This window comes from Gadus morhua, chromosome 11 (genome assembly GCF_902167405.1).
Source record: "Gadus morhua chromosome 11, gadMor3.0, whole genome shotgun sequence".
Lineage (NCBI taxonomy): Eukaryota > Metazoa > Chordata > Actinopteri > Gadiformes > Gadidae > Gadus > Gadus morhua.
The window spans coordinates 18437490-18458859 of NC_044058.1; the positions used below are offsets into that span (position 1 = coordinate 18437490).

General features: G+C 45.6%; 1 protein-coding gene across 4 annotated transcripts in view; it reads right to left on the reverse strand.

The window, feature by feature from the left end:
- Nucleotides 1-2289: 2289 nt before the first annotated feature.
- Nucleotides 2290-21370, reverse strand: part of mroh1 (maestro heat-like repeat family member 1) — a 34749-nt gene continuing 15668 nt past the window's right edge. The window contains exons 19-45 of one of the 4 annotated variants that reach the window (XM_030370135.1): nucleotides 21162-21269; nucleotides 20581-20700; nucleotides 19916-20038; nucleotides 19278-19424; nucleotides 18698-18724; nucleotides 17554-17676; nucleotides 16912-16991; nucleotides 16055-16196; nucleotides 14884-14979; nucleotides 14456-14560; nucleotides 13503-13638; nucleotides 12795-12907; nucleotides 11950-12102; nucleotides 11595-11651; nucleotides 11404-11501; nucleotides 10668-10833; nucleotides 9846-10024; nucleotides 8134-8271; nucleotides 7690-7804; nucleotides 7089-7235; nucleotides 6443-6509; nucleotides 5712-5833; nucleotides 4850-4999; nucleotides 4532-4666; nucleotides 4177-4251; nucleotides 3563-3628; nucleotides 2290-3205 (exon numbers count right to left, since the gene is read on the reverse strand). In XM_030370135.1, the coding sequence (XP_030225995.1) occupies nucleotides 3578-3628; nucleotides 4177-4251; nucleotides 4532-4666; nucleotides 4850-4999; nucleotides 5712-5833; nucleotides 6443-6509; nucleotides 7089-7235; nucleotides 7690-7804; nucleotides 8134-8271; nucleotides 9846-10024; nucleotides 10668-10833; nucleotides 11404-11501; nucleotides 11595-11651; nucleotides 11950-12102; nucleotides 12795-12907; nucleotides 13503-13638; nucleotides 14456-14560; nucleotides 14884-14979; nucleotides 16055-16196; nucleotides 16912-16991; nucleotides 17554-17676; nucleotides 18698-18724; nucleotides 19278-19424; nucleotides 19916-20038; nucleotides 20581-20700; nucleotides 21162-21269 (2973 nt within the window). In that variant the 3' untranslated portion in view covers nucleotides 2290-3205; nucleotides 3563-3577. Of the gene's footprint in view, nucleotides 3206-3562; nucleotides 3629-4148; nucleotides 4450-4531; nucleotides 4667-4849; nucleotides 5000-5711; nucleotides 5834-6442; nucleotides 6510-7088; nucleotides 7236-7689; nucleotides 7805-8133; nucleotides 8272-9845; nucleotides 10025-10667; nucleotides 10834-11403; nucleotides 11502-11594; nucleotides 11652-11949; nucleotides 12103-12794; nucleotides 12908-13502; nucleotides 13639-14455; nucleotides 14561-14883; nucleotides 14980-16054; nucleotides 16197-16911; nucleotides 16992-17553; nucleotides 17677-18697; nucleotides 18725-19277; nucleotides 19425-19915; nucleotides 20039-20580; nucleotides 20701-21161; nucleotides 21270-21370 lie in introns of those variants that run through there. The other 3 variants (XM_030370133.1, XM_030370134.1, XM_030370136.1) reach the window with 3 other exon arrangements.

Below are 21370 nucleotides of genomic sequence, written 5' to 3' on the forward strand. Positions count from 1 at the left end.
CCATGCCATAATTGTGACATTTTGCAGACAATCGCAAAAACTAAAATGGGATGTTTTCTTCCCTCGTTCATATTCATAAGTTGTCTGGTTATATTAGACTTATAACCAGACAACTATACCTGTATCTCAAATCATCATAATTTGGGTGAAAAATAAACGCGAAATAATATGAAATAATAAACAAACTCTACTCAAAAACATGAAATGAAATGTAAAAGATCATATTGAATAAACAGTTAAAGTGTCCGTCTGTGTATTCCTCACTACTTGTTTATTGTGAAAAATGGTCTTTAAAGTTCTGCTTCTTTACCATAAAACAACTTCTAAAACTGTTCTTACCACCGAGACCCAACACATGATTCTTCAATCGTCTTAAACACTATTCTATTGAGGTTTGGTTTGAGGTCAGATTAATTGTTCAGAATAGACCAATCAGAGCTCCTCACGGTGATGACATCCCAGTCCTGATGAGGACAGGTGTATGGGGAACAGTGAGTAGGAAAGCTAAAGACATAACTCCCTATCTAACCCTAACCGAGTTCTTTATGACTCTGCACTGGGAACACTTTCCATTATATCACCAGATTTTCTTGCTGCAACGATAAAACCTTGTTTGTCCGTGAAGAGATAAACAAAACATTTAAATCATCATAGAACCTGTGCAAATAATCCAAGAATAATCTCATGAGTAAATTAAATGATTACAAAATCTAAATAGGAAACTGTGGTAGAACAAAGTTGACTCAATACAGTTGGCGCCGTATAATTCTTTATTTGTTTTACAATTAATTTACCAACATCACTCCTCCCAACAGCACTCATGTACATAGAAATACAACAGCTACACATGTATACATTCACACTTTGAAACGTCTTAGAATTCAATCCTGTGTATGCCAATGACAATGTTAAAACTAAAACAAAGTTTTGTCATAATAATTAAGGTACAAAGTTGAGTTTTACAAATGGACACAAAGTGAATGGAGAGATGATGTCACGTTTGAAAAGCATTAAAATACATGAATCCATCTATAATGAAGGACCTCATTGGGCACAATTACCAATTCAAGATTACACCTGCGAATTATCTAATTTGCCAGTGGCCACTACTCTACTTTCACCTGCACAGGTGTGCTTTATCTACCAAAAACGTATCGCTGTTAATGTTAAATTGAGATGATTAAAAACTCTTTACAAGGTGTGCCTTAAAAAAATATTACTGTTATATGTGTGCCCCATTCATGTCAGAACAGCAAAAGGATAAGCACTAATTAGTAGTGAAATAAAAATACAAACTGCACATGAAGCCATGAGCCTTATAAACACAAACCACGATTCAGACAGGAAAACCTGCAGTATTGCCTTACAAGCCATCGGGTATTCTGTGTTACCTAATTGAAACGCAGGTTTCAGTCACTATTTTAGTGCAATTATTTAAGGGATGCACGAACAGAACATCGTACATCCTTACACACAGTGCAACTCTGACATACATCAGCACATAAGTATGTGTATGAATACAAAAGGGAAAAAAAAGAAAGCTTAAAAAAGGAACCCAGAAAGTTGACTGAACATTTGGCACAGGACGAGCAATCGTGATTGATATACGTTTGTTGTTCTACAAACATTCTATTTATATCCCTCACATGAAAGGTGTGTCGAAGGAACTTTTTTATGTGAACTATATGTGAACGATAATGCCAGGTGGCGCCACAGAAAAACAAACAAACTGGAAATGAATCTCGGCATGAACAGGACGGGGAAAACTCACGACTATGGGAGCGCCACAGTGTTTTGGTAATGCTATTGAGAGGTTTTTGGCATCCGTTTGGAGTATGGCTCAGAAATCCAACGTTGATTAAAATAAATACTTGCATTCTCTGGCTAGATAAGGAGGACATTTCGTTTTTTGTTTTATCCTAGGAACAGATGGACATGCATTACATCTGCAAAAAGGGGTTGCCTGACATCTGAAATTAATATCGTTCCATTTAAGCTCAGCAGATGCCACCGGAAAATAACAAGCAGCCACGTGGCTCGGACATAAAGGTTGGATTTGTCAGCGATGGAATACAACAGGTGAACTGTTTGGACGTATAGTAGAATATATTAATGTTCAGTCTGAAGTAGCCGGTTTACATAGAGACTAGAGGTTCTGCATGGGTTGCAAACTAACTGCTTATTGCTCTCATGTTGGACAAGGTAGTAGACCTTATGTTGTTTGTAGTGTTTGTGTGCATATGCGCTCGCGCACGCGTGCGTGCGTGTGTGCGTGCGTGTGTGCCTGCTTGCGCGCGCGTGCGTGTGTGTGTGTCTGTGTGTGTGTGTCAGCATAGACATCAAAAGAGAATCCACTATTACTGGTCAGCAAACTATTGGGTCGCATTCATATAATTATAATCTCCACTCGACTATCTCGTAGGACCTATGGAAGATGCAGATTCGTCTCAGAGTTCAATTGGAGCAAAACTAGATTAGAAAATACTCTGAGACCGGTCAGAATACCTGCTACATCTAAATCAATAAAATTCCTCGATTAATTAACCAAAACAGAAACTCTAGCAGTCATTCTCCCGTGACCGAGATGGCCCGATTATTAGATAACTTTATAGGACAAAGATATCACGCTTTAGATTTAAAGTTCCCAACCACAGCCTAAGGAAGAAGTCTTTCATCGGCTTAAATAAATGTACGGGATGTCACCACTCTGCTAATACCAGTTACAACCAATCAGAAGCATTGAGACCACATTGTATTTTCTGTGCCTAACGTTTCATATATTATTGTTAGTTAACACTTAATAATTATCGTAATTATCTTTTCACGTTTATGAATGCAGCAGAGCATAATCACGTGTTTCCATGGTAAGAACGGGTTGGGTATGTCCTTAGTGCATGCTACATAGATGGAAGGTCCTTCCATACCAAGTCTTTGGTCACATTCAGCGAAGACTTAAGAAGTCTCTTTCAAGTACCAGTCATCACTTCACATCGGCTAACTCGTCTTAGCTTACCAAACTAACGAGGCTAAAGCTTGGAATGGCTACACAGTGTGTGTGTGTGTGTGTGTGTGTGTGTGTGTGTGTGTGTGTGTGTGTGTGTGTGTGTGTGTGTGTGTGTGTGTGTGTGTCAGTGGAAGCGGCCCATGGCTTCCGCTGCCTTCATCCTGACCGCAGCGTCCGGGTCCTGGAGGAGCATCACCAGACCTGGAACAGGACGACACACAGATGATGTACACACCCACACACACATGATGTACACACCCACACACACACACAATGTACACACCCACACACACACGATGTACACACCCACACACAGACTATGTACACACCCACACACACATGATATAAAGATCTACACACACACACATTACATACACACCTACACACACAGTTAAACACACCTATTCACAAGCAGTTATATGCACCTATACACAGTTATAATAGACACCTACACAGTTATTATACACACCTACATTTATAAACACCTACACACAGTAATAATACACACCGATAGTTATAAACCCCTACACACACCTATACAGACACCTACACACCCACCTTTGGTGACAGTGCTCATGTTGATGTGTGAGAAAAGGTCTTCCGTAAGGTTTCCCAGCAGAAACCCTGATGAACACACACACAAACTTCAGTCTAGGGTTGCAATATTTCACAGCTTTGTATACATTAGGCAACGCAGGTTTATCTATACAGCACCCTTCAAACACAAGGGCCTTCATAATGCAATCGCTGATAGGAATGCATCGCATTCAAGAAATATTAAAAAGGACAATCAATTAGAGACAAACTTTTAAAGAATAATAAATTATTAAGGCAAGGAACACCATCTCACCGGCATTTCTATGAACACAAATATCCTACACTTGCACAAATTAGCGCACTTCAGTAGAAAAGTGCAATGCAATGCAAAATAGGAAACAATAAACCCGCCCCCTTTGTGAATAAACCCGCCCCTATGCGCATAAACCCGCTCCTTTGAGCATAAACCCGCCCCTTTGCCGTTCCTGGCTTCCGGCCCAGGCTCTGTGCCCCCTCCGCTGGACCCCAGCCAGGGCCCCAGCCAGGACCCCAGCTTGGACCCCAGCCAGGACCCCAGCCAGGGCCCCAGCAGGGAGCAGCATCGTACCTATGAACATGGCCGCGCCCGCCCGCACCTCAGCCCAGTGGCTCTTGAAGAACTGCATGACGGAGATGTGGTAGAAGTTCAGCATGCCGGGGAAGTCCTGAATCTGAGGATTATACAATACAAAACAACGCGAAAAGGATTCATCAGCACATCACTCTTTGGAGTGTACACCTACCGAATCGTACCGCGAGGAAACCATCACTTCTGGTAGTTGTCCGCCACATTATATCATGTGCAAAACTTTGTAGTTCCAAATGACTCGCGTTGTGGTACTCCGAAGTATTCTGGATTCCGTGTTTGGCTGAAAATCCCAATGTAAGATTTCCAGAAGGTAGACGCTAATCATGTGTACGTGTGTGCAGGTGTGCGTGTGCACAGCTCACCAGGTACTTGGTGAGGTCATTGATGAACTCTCCGTAGTGAAGGCTCTTGTCCTCGTGCAGATGATTCTGGAACATCACCGTGATCTGCTCCGAGCCCACCACCGGAGCACACGTGCGCATCGCATTCTTGCATGCCTGAATGAACGCATCAATCATAAAATACATATTTTAAACAAATGCATATTTTTAGAAACGTAGACGTTATCAATCCATAATCTGTCGATTTTTCCCATGCCATTGAATGTTTACGTGAGAAAGAGGGGGAGGAACGTGAACTTTAGGAGTAGGGCGCAGATGGGGACTGTGTTGACTGGGTACCTTGACGACATGCGGGTTGGGGTCCACCAGATGCAGCAGCAGGCTGACCAGGACGTTGTGGATCTGGTCTTTGAACACCGCCTCCCCGGAGCCGAACTGGGACAGGTTACCCAGCAGGAGGATGGAAGCACAGCGGATCTCATCGTTCTCCTGCAGGAGGCCGGGAGGGGGTGTTAGGGTGGTGGACGGAGAGGTCATAGTGGGGGAGAGGTTATAGTGGGGGAGAGGTCATAGTGGGGGAGAGGTTATAGTGGGGGAGAGGTTATAGTGGGGGAGAGGTTATAGTGGGGGAGAGGTTATAGTGGGGGAGAGGTTATAGTGGGGGAGAGGTTATAGTGGGGGAGAGGTCATAGTGGGGGAGAGGTTATAGTGGGGGAGAGGTTATAGTGGGGGAGAGGTTATAGTGGGGGAGAGGTTATAGTGGGGGAGAGGTTATAGTGGGGGAGTGGTTATAGTGGGGGAGAGGTTACGGTTGTAGAGTGGTTATAGTGGGGGAGAGGTTACGGTTGTGGAGAGGTCATAGTGGGGGAGAGGTTATAGTGGGGGAGAGGTTATAGTGGGGGAGAGGTTATAGTGGTGGAGAGGTCATAGTGGGGGAGAGGTTATAGTGGGGGAGAGGTCTTAGTGGGGGAGAGGTCTTAGTGGGGGAGAGGTTATAGTGGGGGAGAGGTCTTAGTGGGGGAGAGGTCATAGCGGGGGAGAGGTTACGGTTGTAGAGGGGTTATGAGGGGATTATCCTGTGGCATTGCGGTCTAGCGATCCCTTATGTATGTGTGTGTGTCCATGGTGGTACAAACCAAGAACAATTATTACTTGACTTCATCCATCCAATACATAGAATAAGCTCAGGACATAAACGTACGCTCTCCAGGAAAGGCTTGATCTTCATGAAGATGTAGACCACCAGCAGATGGACGTTCTTCTTGTCCAGGTGGAGCAGGACTTTAGAGAGGCCTGACATGGCCTCCAGTGTGATCCGTTTACCTGGAGGGAGGGTGGAGAAGGAGTTAACAGGGGAAGGAGACGGTCAGTACATGACAACGGATGATGTGAATGGACTGCATTTATAGGAGTGCTTTTTAGACCTGTGGACGCTCTATGCACTTTATAATGAGTGCCTCATATTCAACCAGACATATTCACTCATGCAAACATTCACACAACCGCGGCGCTGTAAACCATTTGAGGGGGCCGAAAGCTCGTATGGAGCAGTTAGGGTTAGGTGTCTTGCTCAGGGACACCTAGAAACTTAGCTTGGAGGAGCTAGGGATCGAACCGACAACCTTCTAGTTGCCAGACAACCGGCAAGTTTCCGATTGCCAGACAACCCGTTCTCCATCTTCTAACGACTTAATTTTCCTTCAACTCCCCTTTATGCTGCCATTATGTCTGCCAAATAGGGCACCGATTTCACTGCTAACCATCTAAAGCTTTCTTCTATGTTGATGAGGAGTTTTGTCTTTTTGAGGGGTCAGGAATAGGGCATCGTAGAGTTTTGCTTGTGTAGCACTTAGACTTTAACTGTGATGAATGAGACACAAATGCAATGGGCCTGGCTTACAGAGCAGGTCAACACTTGGAGCTGGAGCTTACCTGGGTCCTCCTTCTCTTCCATCCCCGAGCTCATAGCTGCCAACAGCTCCTTGGCGTATTTATTAACCTGGTGGGGAGAGGAGAGAGCGAGGGGAGGAGAACGGACGTTTAATATGGCAGACTGTTCTACAACTGAATTATCTATGCTTGTTTTCATAAGACATTTACATTTACATTTACATTACATTTACATTACAACATAAGACTGTTGTTGCTTCCCATAAACTGACAAGACCATTTTACAACAGGCATGGTAAGCCAAAGCATTGTTAATACCTCATTAAACCCCAATTCTTTTAGGTTTTCAGGCATGTAATTGATAGTGCCCGGAACTGCTTTTTAATCTGTGGTTTGCTTTGACTGTATTATCCTGAGCCACCTTTAGGCCGTTGGTCGAACTAAATGTTAGTCTCCACAGGGAATCACCTATAGGCCATTAGTGGAATTACATGCTAGTCTCGAATGTGAGCCACTTATCGGCCGATAGAGAAACTACATGCTAGTATCGAGTGTAAGCACCTATATGCCATTAGTAGAACTACATGCTAGCCTCGAATGTCAGCCAACTATAGGCCGTCAGTGGAACTACATGCTAGTTTCTCCTGCCTGGAGAGACTAGCATACAGGCCTGTCATGGCGCCAGCACCTTTTCGGGCGAGCCTGTGGCGATGTTGCCCAGCCCGCGGACGGCAAGCATGCGGACGGTGCAGCAGGGGTCGGAGATCCTCTCCATCATGTTGTTCATCAGCACGTCCATCAGCAGCAGCTCCGTCACCACATGGTGGTTCAGGAGCTGCACACGCACACGCACACACAAACACAAACAGTCCCACACACACACACACAGACACACAACACACTGTTAGAAAAACACCTAGATCTGCAAAAATCACCAACCTGGCCATATAATAATAATAACAATAAAACTATTAATGATAACAGATTACACTGTGCGATGCAATGCATTATGTTTAAAATGTGAACGTGACCTTATATTCAATATCCAATTGCTTATATTACTCGTCACATTGGCACCATAAAGTCTTTGCACGTGTAGAAAGGAGCTGGAAAAAAAACCCCTCCAACTCTCACTCTATTAATATCATATTACCCAAAGGCTCAATGAATTTATGGGTAATTCAAAAAATGATTGGATTGGATCGCAAGTGTGTGCGTGTGTGTGCGTACGGGCCTGTGTGTGCGTGTGTGTGTGTGTGTGCGCGTGCGCGCGTGTGTGTGTGCGTCACCTCAGAGAAGAAGGCGGTGACGGTGATGCGCTGGCACTCGTAGATGTTGTTGAGGCTGGGACAGAGGCACTCCACGATGGAGGGTAGCCGAGGCCCCGCGTGCCTGGCCATCGCCCTGGAGGAGCCACCCCAGCAGCACACAGATGTTAAACACACCGCACCACGGCACTGCGCCTCACCAGATCACTATGGACTGAGCACGGTGGTAATGCAATGCTGGGTTTATGTTCACAAGTGTCTTTCATTGTTAGCTCTATAAAAACAATGTGTGTGTGCGTTTTGTGTGTGTACCTAGCCAGCAGTGTGACAGCAGTGTGTGTGTGTGTGTGTGTGTGTGTGTGTGTGTGTGTGTGTGTGTGTGTGTGTGTGTGTGTGTGTGTGTGTGTGTGTGTGTGTGTGTGTGTGTGTGTGTGTGTGTGTGTGTGTGTGTGTGCGCGCGCTGACCTGGCCAGCAGCGTGATCCCGGCAGTGTGTGTGTTGGGCTCCTTCATGGCCTCCCAGGCGTGGTCCAGGTCCAGACGCTTCCCCACGTCGTCCAGCAGGGCGCGGGCCAGAAGGATCCGCAGAGCCTCCACCGCTGCCCTGCAGCGCACACGCATGTCATTGTAAAACGGAATACCTTGGCATGTTATCTATAATCGCACCGTTAACATGCTGAGACACTACACGCCCTTCTGTTCCGGACACTGATCATCAAACAGGAAATGTCTGTAGTTTGGATTCTGTCCACCAATGAAACATACAATTGTTTTATAAATGAAACGATAATTGAACAAATGTATTCCCTCTTATCTTGAATTCCTGCCTACCTACGTAGGTCGCTGAGAAATTTGAGAGAAATATCCAGACAGGACCAGGTGCGCACGCACACACACAGACACAGACACACGCTACCCTGATGCACCTATCCAAACATGATCCAAACTAGGTAATGGGGATAATGAAATTATTAAAACTTTGGGATTTTTCACCCTGAATTTTATTTGCAATCATTTGGGGTTTAAGGGACTAAATGTGGGCAACAATCTGTGAAATTGCCCAGTATTGAGTGAGAACACTATTGAGAATCATTGAGGTTAAGGTCTTCACCAGGGCAGTACAGTACAGGCTAGAGAGTCAATGTTCCCGGATCCGCCTCGCAGGCTCACTGAGTACAAATTAAAACCTAGTACACACGAGAACTGACATACCGGGTCATTGCACTGTTCTGCTCAGGTTTTTACTTCTCACTCGGCAATCTCACCCCTGATCGCACACTAATCACTCCTCAAATCACCCTGCCCCCCAGACTGTGGTGGAGAGGTGCTGAACACACACAGGGCGGGGCGAGGTCTGTCACGATGGGCATCTGTATCATCAGAATCCATCCTATTAGGTCTTCATCCGCGGTGTCCGGTCCACTGTGGCTGCTGTCTCACCTGAACATCCATCCAGGTATGAATAAAGTTGTATCTATCTGGGCGGTATAGCGGGTTGTCCCGGGACCGGATGAGATGTGTCAAGGTTTCCCTGAGCCGGACACCTAACCCTAAACTGCTCTCGACGAGCTGGCTGTGGCCTCGCATTGGTTGATATCGCCGTCAATGTGTTCAGTGGTGTATGGATTCAGCGTCCCAGTCTCAGCATCTACACAAACATATGCACGCGCCGATTTGTCCCTCCCTCATTAATGTTTATGCTTTTAATTTGGAGCGAGGTTTTCGTTTTATGATGACGTCAAAAGTTGAGTGTTCATGGACGGGGTGGACTGACCGCTAAAGGCTTAGTTATGGTTCCACGTTGACGCAACGGAAGGGGGTTTACGGACCCCTTACGTCCTTGCGGACCCTCCTTGCGTCCACCGCAAGCGCCTGATGTGCGCCTCCCAAAAATGATAACCTAGCGTCGAGGCGACGCAGCAGCAAGGGCTGTGATTGGTCCGCTTTCTAAAACCTGACGCAGAACCAAAACAGGTTCACGACTGTGTTAAAGCGACGGCGTGGTCCTTACGTTGTGTAAACGTGGAACCATAACTAAGCCTTAGGTGATCGAATGGGTGAATGTGAAGCACACACACTCACACACACACAGAGCAGTTCAAGCTTTGAGTGACAAGCGCTGACTCGACACAGCGCTACATCAACCCAGCGTGGTCCCTCTCTAGCTAAGAGACCCACCCGGCCACGTGGAACTGGTTGCGGGCGTTCTTGCTGTAGTTGTTGTTGTCGCGGGGGGCCACCACGCCCACGCTGGCCCCCAGGCGCACCACCAGGCAGGAGAAGAGTCGCGGGAACATGGCCACGGCCGGCTCCTGGCTCTGGCCGTTCAGCAGCAGCTCCTTCAGCCCGCACGTCATCTGGGGGGGGGGATACAAAGCATGACGTCACCCCGGCTGTGATGACCAGACACCATCACCGTGACAACCAGACATGGGGGGGTTCCACCAGACGAGAGACGGATGAGCCCAGAGGTGGACGCGATGGATTCTGTGTTGTTATGTGTCGAGGCCCGGTTGAATTGCTCTTTCACCTTAACTTAACTTTAACGCTTTAACCCTAGCTCTCGTAAAATAGATGGATAGTGATAATGGAATTAAAAAGCACTCCGTTTGGGTTAGGGTATAGCCAACAAGGCACAGAGAATCAGCAGCGTTAGACAACTGGACTTAGGTTAGAGATCACAATTTGGCAAAAAGATGACTTGGGCAATTATGCTATGAGGCTAACATTATGCTCCATTTGATTTGAGATATCCTAGCCACTTTATAGTCACAGGTATATTCAATGGATGTTTTGTTGTATATATGTGATGAGAGATAATATCTATCAAGACACTTCTTGACGGCAAAGCATTTGGTTGAACGGCGCATGATTATGGGAGGAGACAGCGGCGGTGTCTACCAAGTTATCTTTAGAGAAACAACAGAATCATCACAGCAGAAAACAACCAACGATTGAGGTTGGATGATGATTAAAAAAAAGGTGAGGGGAGGGACTTACAGCTAAGGGCTGGCCGGTGGCCACCTTGGCGAGGCCTCCTCTCGTCATGGGATCCTTCCGGTCGATGTAGGGTGCCATGACAACCAGCTTCTCCATGGCCATCTCCATGATCTGCCCGGCGATGATGGGGTCCGATCCCAGCGCCATCCACATCTCGCTGTTCCAGCTGGACAGGAAGACAGGAGGAAACGAAGACAGGAAGACATGAGAACAGAGTCACTCCTCAGAAAAAGATGTCCGATTGTATTTCGTCATGGCTCCTTAGATCCACCGCAGCCATGGAGCATCCTGCTTAGTAAGCGTCCTGTTTACTGAGTATTCGGTCGGCTTTTGAGACACTGCGGTCATGATGCAACGTGTTAGACAAACACGCTCAAACTCACCACTTTCACTCATAAACGATTAGATCTTTCTTTGCCCATTGGTTGTTTAATGGCATTGTGAAAGTGAACCTTATGAAACCGTCAGCGTTGAGGATAAAGACACTCGATCCAACCAATGTCTTAGTTGGTTCACAGTGTGTGTTTCTAACCAGCAGCGTTTGAGGTTTTCCTAAAGTGACATTCAGACTGATCTGTGAGAAAACTGAATGTTGCAATACATAGAATAACAATTTGGTTTAACAAAAAATAAATAAGTGGAAGTGGAACCATATGAATAGTTCCCTCTACAGAAGCTACCTGAATCCTAGACGTAATGCACCGATATAGAAGTAAGGTTGCATAAATGTTGTTACCTGTCGAAAGGAAGCGGCTGGATGACCAGGGTGTTGAAGACCGCCTGCAGATGCTGAGTGGCCAGGATCAGAACGGTCTGTCCCACCGCCACTCTCACCTGGGGGGGGATTGGTCCGTTCGAACATCGGTCAAAAGCCATTCAACAACAACTAACAACTCACTGCTCATTTGAACGCTGGTCTGCGCTCACCTGCTCCTCTGTGATGCTCTGCAGTCGTAGGTGGAGCACCTCCAGCATCTCTGGTACCTGGTACGTACACACACACACACACACACACACACACACACACACACACACACACACACACACACACACACACACACACACACACACACACACACACACACACACACACACACACCATAAAACAGGTGGTATTTCTTTGCACATTAATTCGAGCTAACAGGACTTGGGCCACAGGGCCAGGACATAGATTGGCTGATCATCCCAAAAGTGTGCCTGAATGTGAATGAATGAATGCATGCGCGCGTACGTGCGTGCGTTTGTACGTTTGCGATAATGTCTGTGCGTGTGCGAGTCGTACCAGGTCCTGTAGGCCGGCCCCCCTGTTCTTCAGCAGCGTGTTGAGTATGACGGAAGAGGCCCTGCAGCAGTTGGTCTGGCTGTCAACCAGGCCCTCGAACAGCATGAACACCAGCGTAGACAGCTGCTGCTGGGGGAGCCGCTTGCTTATCACCTGGCCCCCCCCCCCCAAAACACAGCCGGAGGCCGTCAAACACACGTAAACCACAACAAGCACAATCTAGCTTATCCTCAGTCACCTCTTCGAAACAAACATATGTACCTGCTGATTTGTCTCTCCCTCGTTTATGTTTAACTTTTTAATTTAGATTGAGTTTGTTTTGGTTTTATGATGCCGTCACAAGTTGAGTGTTCACGGTCATGGACGGACTGGCTGATAAGTCTCAGCAAAAACATGGGCAGTCTTCACTGTGGTGAACCGTTGGTCATGGAGTTACTTTTGGGCAATAGGAGTCCTGTGATGTGATTGGCCGCAATGAGAGTCAGAACATGAGAAAGTGAGGGTTTCTGGATTTCTACACAGAAATTCAAATTCTTCCCCTGTATTCCTTTGTTCAAAAAGACTAAATAAACTTTAGTCTTTCCAATTTTATGTTAAACTTTGATTGAGGTCAAACATACAAACAGTTTTGTATTTTACTGAATCCTTTTTCTCCCTCCAAATGTTAAATTGTAAATATCTAAAGTTGCAAATAAACTCCTGCACTCTTGTCAAAAATCCATACATTAACAATATGTTAGCTAACAAAGCATATAGAAAGGGTACACACTAATAAAAAAAGGGTGTTAATTAAGCATATATAAAAAAGGTAAACACCAATAATAACTAGGGGCACTGGGTCTGACCTTGGTGAGCTCAGAGCAGGTCTTGTATAGGACAGCGTTGTCCGGGTTCTCCAGAACACATCTCATAAGCAGCAGACTCTCTACTGACTCGTCCCGGTAGTCGTTGGCAAAGCCTGGGTGGAGGAAACCAAGTGAACCACTTAAAACATGTACGGTGTGGGTTGAGGCTTTATGCATAGCCTTGTCTACATCGACTGGGTTAAACCCATGACAGAGGAGGTGAGTAACTCTACTCGATTAACTCTACTGCTGCTGTAACTCTTAACTCAAACAAACAGTCAAAACATAATGCAGACTACGGTTTCCATGTCCGTGGTCTAAAATGTAAATTACAACAATTTACAACAAAATAAGTAATTATTTTGTAGAAAATGTATTAATTTCTATTTTTACGACACATTTTGCCAAATCAACTGAGAAAGAAGGTAGAAGAAGGCGAAAACAATGAAACCACTGGTGAATACGAGTTTAGCAGCATTAAAAAAAATAAATAAATGGCTTTCAAGTGCTCTCAATTATACAGGAAAGCAGGTTATTACGGGTTATCATAGTGCTATAAATAAATAAAATATAAATACAATAAAGTTACAGGGAATTCAACCAATTTCATAACGTCACACAGTTTACGACTCTACACTAGCACGGCGGTTACAGAATCCGTTCTCACGACGGCGGGAGGGCTGCGAGGCGGACAGGAAGTGGGCGTACCTTCGTAGCGCAGCTGTATGTTGAGCAGCGTGTGCACGGCGCTGATGGCGGCGAGGCGCACGGCGGGGTGGGGGTCCGAACAGCGGGGGGCCAGCCTGCCCAGCAGGGCCCCCAGGTTGTGGAAGGACACCATGTTCTGACATCGGACCGCACGCAAAGGAGTGTTCGTTATTCAAATTCAAAGTTCAAAAGCTTTATTGTCCATATGAGAAATTTGTCTTTGATTGAAGGCAGTCTGTTCGCCCTGGTTGTGTGTATCTGGTGCTTGTGTCAGATGCAAGAAGTGTGTGTGTGAATTGCCTTGGGTATGAAGGATTTTGTATAGAGAGATTTTTTGGCCAGAGGCACTCTGTATCTTCTGCCTGATGGAGGCAGCTCAAAACAGCAGTGGATTATTAGGATAATCCACTGTATTGTAGGATATGATTAACAAATATTTTCAAATATTATTCGAATACTCCTCAGCGAATATTGAATAGTATTTTTGCCAGAAATGAACTGTCGTCTCCTCCTTCCGACATGATTGCTTTTATTAGCGGTTTATTTGTTTTGATTAGCGAACAAAGCGGGACATTTTGCAATGAAAAAAATGTCCCGAGTTTGAGATCTCAATCATGGGATATTGCCCAATAACCCGAGATAGCGAACCAATAAATTGCGGCATCTTAGGAGGTTCACGTGTAGCATATACTAATAAGCGATATGTTGTCGGTAACTATTATGAAATGAAGGCACGTGATATGAAAGGTCACTTACTTAATGCTAGGGACATAGTATATTAATGAAATTATTAACCGGAGCAACGAAATACAGTATTGATTTCAAACACTTTGATCAAATGAATGGCGGTTGCTTGTTGTTTCAAGCTCAACCCACTGAACTAGGCGTAACAAAATAGGGATTGTGATACAGCGATATTGTAAATACTAATGCATGCTTGTGTGTGTGCTCACCTTCACAGTGAGTTTCTCAAGGTAGAAGTCCAGTATGTGCGCGGTGGTGCAGACAGCTCTCTCTCTCTCGTGGTCTTGGGCTGAGCTCAGCCAGGACTCAATGTGCTGCCAAAGACAATAATAATCATGAAGAGTAAATAAAAAACTGCAGGCAATCATTTCACACCTTCTTTTTCCCTTCAGGGAAGGTTATAGGATTCATTTGAATATCATGATTCTTTGCTTCGCAATACTTTTATTGACAGGTTGATTAAAAAAAAAAAAAGGTTAACATTTGTTCACAAGTTAAGCCAAAAACCTCAATATTATCTGAGTGGAAGCTAATTAATGGTGTTGTCACCTATATATACCACACAAAAGATAACAGCACACAAAAATTTGCCACTATATCTAAATACATCTCACTGGCACTCAAAAACCCGCCCCACCTTGAAGACACTCTGCAGGTTGTCAGGTGAGGGCTCTTTCACCAAGACACTCTTTAGCAGCTCCTGCAGGCTGGCCATGGTGTCCCTGTATAACGCCTGAACAGAAATCACAAGCTCATCATCATCCGCTTATCCGGGGTCGGGTCACGGGGGGAGCAGCTCAAGCAGGGGGCCCCAGACTTCCCTTTCCCGGGCCACATTGACCAGCTCTGACGGGAGGATCCCGAGGCGTTCCCAGGCCAGTGTTGAGATATAATCTCTCCACCTATTCCTGGGTCTTCCCCGAGGTCTCCTCCCCACTGGACGTGCCTGAAACACCTCCAAAGGGAGGCGCCCAGTGGGCATCCTTGCCAGATGCCCGAACCACCTCAGCTGACTCCTATCTAAGTAAAGGAGCAGCGGCTCTAATCCGAGTTCCTCACGGATGGCTGAGCTTCTCACCCTATCCCTAAGGGAGACGCCAACCACCCTTCTGAGAAAACTCATCTCGGCCGCTTGTACCCGCGATCTCGTCCTTTCGGTCATCACCCAACCCTCATGACCATAGGTGAGGATAGGAACGAAGATCGACCGGTAGATAGAGAGCTTTGCCTTGCGGCTCAGCTCTCTTTTCGTAACAACGGTGCGGTAAAGCGAACGCAATACCGCCCCCGCTGCTCCGATTCTCCGGCCAATCTCACGCTCCATAGTACCCTCACTCGCGAACAAGACCCCGAGGTACTTGAACTCCTTCACTTGGGCTAAGGACTCATTTCCTACCCGGAGTAAGCAATCCACCGGTTTCCTGCTAAGAGTCATGGCCTCAGATTTAGCGGTGCTGATCCTCATCCCAGCGAGTTACAATATATTGGTTCGATAATTATAATGGCAATGTCAATTTGATGCATCTCCAAGTACTACGGGGTGTCAAGGTTCATCATAACTCAACTCTGGTCAAATAACGATGTTAAGATCTGTCTAGGAGGACAACAAAAATATGGCACTCGACTTTTAAACCAAACCAGGGTCTACAGCTCAGAGAGGACAATCCCATGTCACTATTTCATTCATAAAGCCAGTAAACACCAGTAGAGGATGCCATGTTTAAGGTGAAGCCCGGTGGATGGATCATTAAGTAGTTAACAAGTTCAGAGATGATAAAGGTAAGACAGACACCCCCACGCCCTCTCACCTCTCTCTGCTTGGGTTCCATGACCTCCTCGTCCTTGGTCTTCTCGGGGGTGTGTGTGACGGGCGGCAGGGCGAAGGCGCTGCCCACACACACCTTCAGCAGGTCAAAGCCCTCGGTCTCACTCAGCGGGGGGTCCAGGGGTCTGGAGCGGGGTGGTGTCAAGGGGCTCAATGCGGCAGAGGAATTCTAGAGCTAATCCTGCTCTTTTGGGGGGGGGGGGGGGTGTTGCATTGACCTGCGTACTACGGTGACGGTTTCGGGGCGCCGTGGCGATTGCTCCCGCGCCCCCTCCCTTCTCCGTTAGTTTCGTATATTTTAATTTACTAATTAAGGGCGCCACCCGAGGGCGCCCCCAACGCATTTGCCGCCCTAGGCAGTCGCCTAGGTCGCCTATGCCGAGCGCCGGCCCTGATTGTAGGACATGGCGTGAATATAGCCATGACTCGTCAAGATTGGACCGCTTCCGGCGTTACCAGCCGTACACGATACCGTGATTTTATCGTTAAGTTCTTATATATAGTTAAGACCGGAAACAACATTGCATCATCGTGACTCCCTATTCCGCATATGTATGGTATCAAGGTATCAAGGTATATGTCAGATCATGACTGACAGCCAGCTTGTCAGGAGTCAGTGGAGTGAAGTGTCTTGCTCAGGGACATCTCGACACTCAGCTAGGAGGCGCCGGGGATCAGGCTAGCAACCATCCACTTACAAGTCCACCCGCTCTACCTCCTGAGCTAAGCCGAACCCTTGATGGGTGTCCTACTGGTTTTAGGCTTTTCTTTATGGGAGGTTAGAACAACTTAGCCCACACTTAAAAACAAACAATCTTAGGGTCTGATGGCCAAGGATACATGAGGTTGGCGCAGGTGGACATCACTAGATGGCGTACTGGCGTCTTCATGGCGTCGGCTGGCTCTGCCTTGATAAAGTCCTGATCACAGACAGAGTACAGACACAGGAAGGAGTCAGTCCTGTTGTCACATGTCCTAGAGCCTCACCAGTCCCATGCATGGCACGACTCAGCAGTAGGAGGCGGCCAATTGGACCTGCTACACATGGAACGTTGAACGTTGTAAATTCAACGTCAGTTTAGCAATACAGACAATACAAAACTGAGAAGGCACAAAATAGTATACCGTAGTGACCAGACATCTGGTCAATAAGGTATACTATTTTGTGCCGCCTCAGTTTTGCTGAATTCAGTTTAGCAGAGCTGTACAGATCAACCTTAAGAGGCATACGTTTCAATTCAATGGAGACCAACTTTTAAGAGTAACCAAGTGGTAAAATCAAACAACAAGGATGGCAACAACTCTGGCCCGGTCCTGTGGTTGTGGTTTCAGATCAAAACGGAATGCCTTTTTATGCCTTGTTATAACTTGTAATACATTGTTACAAAATTCAGGAAATAAGAAACATCAAGTGAAACCGATGTGGTGGTTTTGAGGGAAATAGAAGAGGAAGGGAGAAATTATCTTTTTGTTTTTACTAACCATCATGACAGAAATAAGGTCGTGTTTGCGGGTGAAGACGTAGCCTTGCCTCTTCACACACTCACTGATGGCTCTGGCTATCAGTCCAACACTCTGGATCAAACTGAGCTTCATGGTCAGGTCCTGAATTAAAAACACACACATCCACACGCACACAAACCAAAAAAAGATTCAACGAGCAACTTGTTTCATTTTAAGATAGGGTTAATAAAAGCAGAGAAAACTGATTTGTTTTTTAGTGATGCATAGAAGTCTAACCAGTGCGTCAAACCAAGCACACTACAGCCCCATTCTAGTGTGCAGAACTATGAAGCGACATCATCAATGCATCAAAACCACAACAATACAAGACAAAAAATCAATCAAAACAAATCTATCGGTCAGCCAGTATGTCGATTGATTGTCCATTCCTAGGGATGGAGGAAGAGGCTCAAATCAAGAGTGGTGAAGTGTGGAAAGCAGCTCAGGTCAAAGTTGAAACACACCTCCCGGCTGTCATGAAAGAGGCGGGACAGAGAGTCTGGCACGGTCAGACTTCTAGACTACAGGCGGTTAGGATTCAGTCACAGCAAGTCACACCAAGGCCAGTCGGCTTAGAACAATCCTGTTGACTATCATCATTCACATCAATGTTGACCCACACTTTTGATTATCATTGCAATCTCAGACAGAAACAGCCTCCCAGGTTAACATTAGTGGTCCAACATGAAAACAATATTTGTTAAACCAGACTGATCAGAAACACAAGTTGTGAATGGGAGTCTGTAGAAAGCTGCGGAAATACGGGAAAATGCTTTAAATATGCGCCACCAAAGCAAGAAAATAACGAAAATTGCCCAAGGGTGCTGCAGTTAGAGATATTAAAGTGAGGAGAAAGTTGGGTAATTTAATTGTAGCCGTAATCTTCCCCAGTAGGAAGACTTTTATAATACGTTTAAGCGGGGCCAATCTCTAGAGTTTAATTTTGAAATATGGGGTAAACGACATTCAAATTGATGAGAATAGAGCCAGACAGCGAATAAGAGAGAAACGGTGAAGAAGCAAGGGAAATAACACAGGCAATTAACTCTGAGAAAGACAAATATTCCACACGAGTGAGGGAGACGAAAGAGAGAGGTCAGTGGGTTCCCTCTGGTAACAATACCTTGTTCTCTACTTTAATCCCAAGAACCTGTGTGGAGGTAATATCATGGTCATTTTACATCATGTGGTGAGCTCATTCAGTCCCCAAGTAGTCTTCCACAAAGAAGGAGCATGGTCTGAATTAAGAGATGGCTCAATCACTGAGCTGTATTATCAATTCCTTCTTGTTCAGTTGTAGATTTGAGGTTGCTTTTTATATTTATAATTAATAGGAATATAAATAGATCAATGAATTTGAACAATTATGAGACATGGGTCTTTCTTTTATATTTGAATGGGCCATTAGCAAAGTTAATATAACTTGAGGAATATCTACAATAACCACTCAGCCCAGTAAGCATTCAACATTTGCTTGATTTCACAGCCATTAATTACGTTGTAAATTGTTGAATAGAAATTGAGTGAAATCACAAAATTCGACAGTGGGTCGAATATTGAATTGAATAAAAAAGTACTTGAGGTTTTTTTTTTGTGAAGTCCCATGGAGGCATTCACTTTTTTGGAACCAAACCAGCAGAGTAGTGTTACAGAGCGACTCCGCCCAGTGAAGCCAGTTGACCTTTGACCTGCGGCGACATTACCTTGGTGTTGAAGTGCTTGCTGATGAGGCGCAGGATGTCGTGGTCGATGCGCTTGAGGATCTGCTCTGGCGGTGCGTTGAGGGCCACCTGGCCGTAGCACAGGATCAGGGTGCTCTTCACCTTGTCTGCCTCCAGGTCACTACGGTCCTGGGGGAGAGAGGGAGAGGAGGGAGGGAGGGAGGGGGGGAGGGAGAGTAGAGGGAGGGGAGGAGGGAGAAAGGGAGGGAGGGGAGAGGGTGAGAGGGAGGAGAGATTGAAGAGAGGGGGGAGGAGGGGAGAGAGGGAAGGGGGCGAGAGGGAGAGTGCGGGAAGAAACGTTGAGGATGCCAGCAGGCAAGCTCTTGGTGATGTTGTTTCACTTAAGACCATTATTGTGTTCATAGATTGAAATTGGGTATTTATTTGTGTTATTCAGATTTGACAGATGTGGACAATGTTTAATTCATCTGCACAAGATAGATGTAAAATGTATTTTACACGCATACTTTTGTCTGAATATATGTCTATATACATGTCTATGTATGTGTTCATATGCTCACACTTTACTGCAAAAGAAATACAAAAGGAAGTGTGCAGTGTATAAGGGCTTCAGTCACACACAGGTGAGCAGGGATTCACCGAGGGATGCCGTGTCTTACCTTGAGCAGGTTGAAGATGCTGGGGGACTTCTTGAAGGCGTCCGACTTGCCAAACTCCTCCAGCTTGGCCAGCGTGCCCTCCAGGTGGCTGTGGGCACACAGGCCCACGCTCAAGGCCACGCCCTGCCACACCCAGAACAAATAATAAACCAACCTTAGGATTAGAGGTTCTCCCATCTACTGCTGTTTTCAAACGTTTGGTGTTTCCTCCCACCACATCAAATTGCAGCAGTTTTTTGATGTTTTTTATTTATATTTATTTTATTTGTTTTGCTCATTTTTATTTGTCATTTCTGTTTGACTGAGATAACTTAAAAAAAATGAATTGCTGCGTGCTTTGGCCGTAAGAGACAAAGGGTCACGTATCGGTCAGTCTTATAGGTCAGTGATGTACAACTAGTCACGTGTCGGTCAGTCTTATAGGTCAGTGATGTTCAACTAGTCACGTGTCGGTCAGTCATATAGGTCAGTGATTATCAACTAGTCACGTGTCGGTCAGTCACATAGGTCAGTGATAATCAACCAGTCTTGTATAGGTCAGTCGTGTAGGTCAGTGAACTACAACCAGTCGTATAGGTCAGTGAACTACAACCAGTCGTATAGGTCAGTGGTATACAGCCAGTCCCGTATAGGTCAGTCCTAGCGGTCAGTGGTATTGGTTGGACCTCTCTCTCGATGGCGTCGCTGTGCCGGGCGGTCAGGAGGATCTCCTGCAGCTGTTTCTTCACCACCTCCTTGTTGTGGCACTCCTGCAGCATCACTCCGACACAGCGGTAGAGGAAGCTCTGGGAGACGACAGGAAAGATAATGTTTAGGCCTTGTTTCTCCACTGACACTTGGCCTTGTTTACATTGCATGACATTACATGACGTGAAGATGTTTGTGACATATGTGCAACAATGACGATTATTTCGTTTGTGTATAATCCCTGCTGCGTCTTTAATTCGAAAATTATTCTGTCTGTTCTATTTTCTCTATATAAAAAATAAATAAAAAAAAGGATGGAGCTCCTTAAAGATTGCATCAATGATGATTGTAAGATGTGTATATAAATGTGACTCCAAATAAAAATAATAATAATAATGAAAAATGTTTCGCGCTAAATTGATCTGTTTCTTTTCATTCATAGATGTGTATAATGGGTTATATCCCCCAGATAAAAGGATGTTACCAAATAAATAAGAGATGCTAAGGTTAGGGTATGGTTGGCATGGGCGAGGTCGACAATGTGAAACCACTGACGTACCTTCTCCTCTAAAGCATTGTTATAGGTGGAGAGGTAGCGCGTTGCCTCGGCAACCAGCTGACACACCCACTTGCTGTCGTCTATCGTCACCAGGGTTTTAGACAGCAGCTGGAGCCAAACATATCAAGAGGGGTGACAGCCAACAACCGTTTAAACATGAACAAGTGAGGCGATTCATTCGTTTCCAAATTGCAGCCTAATGAATGTTA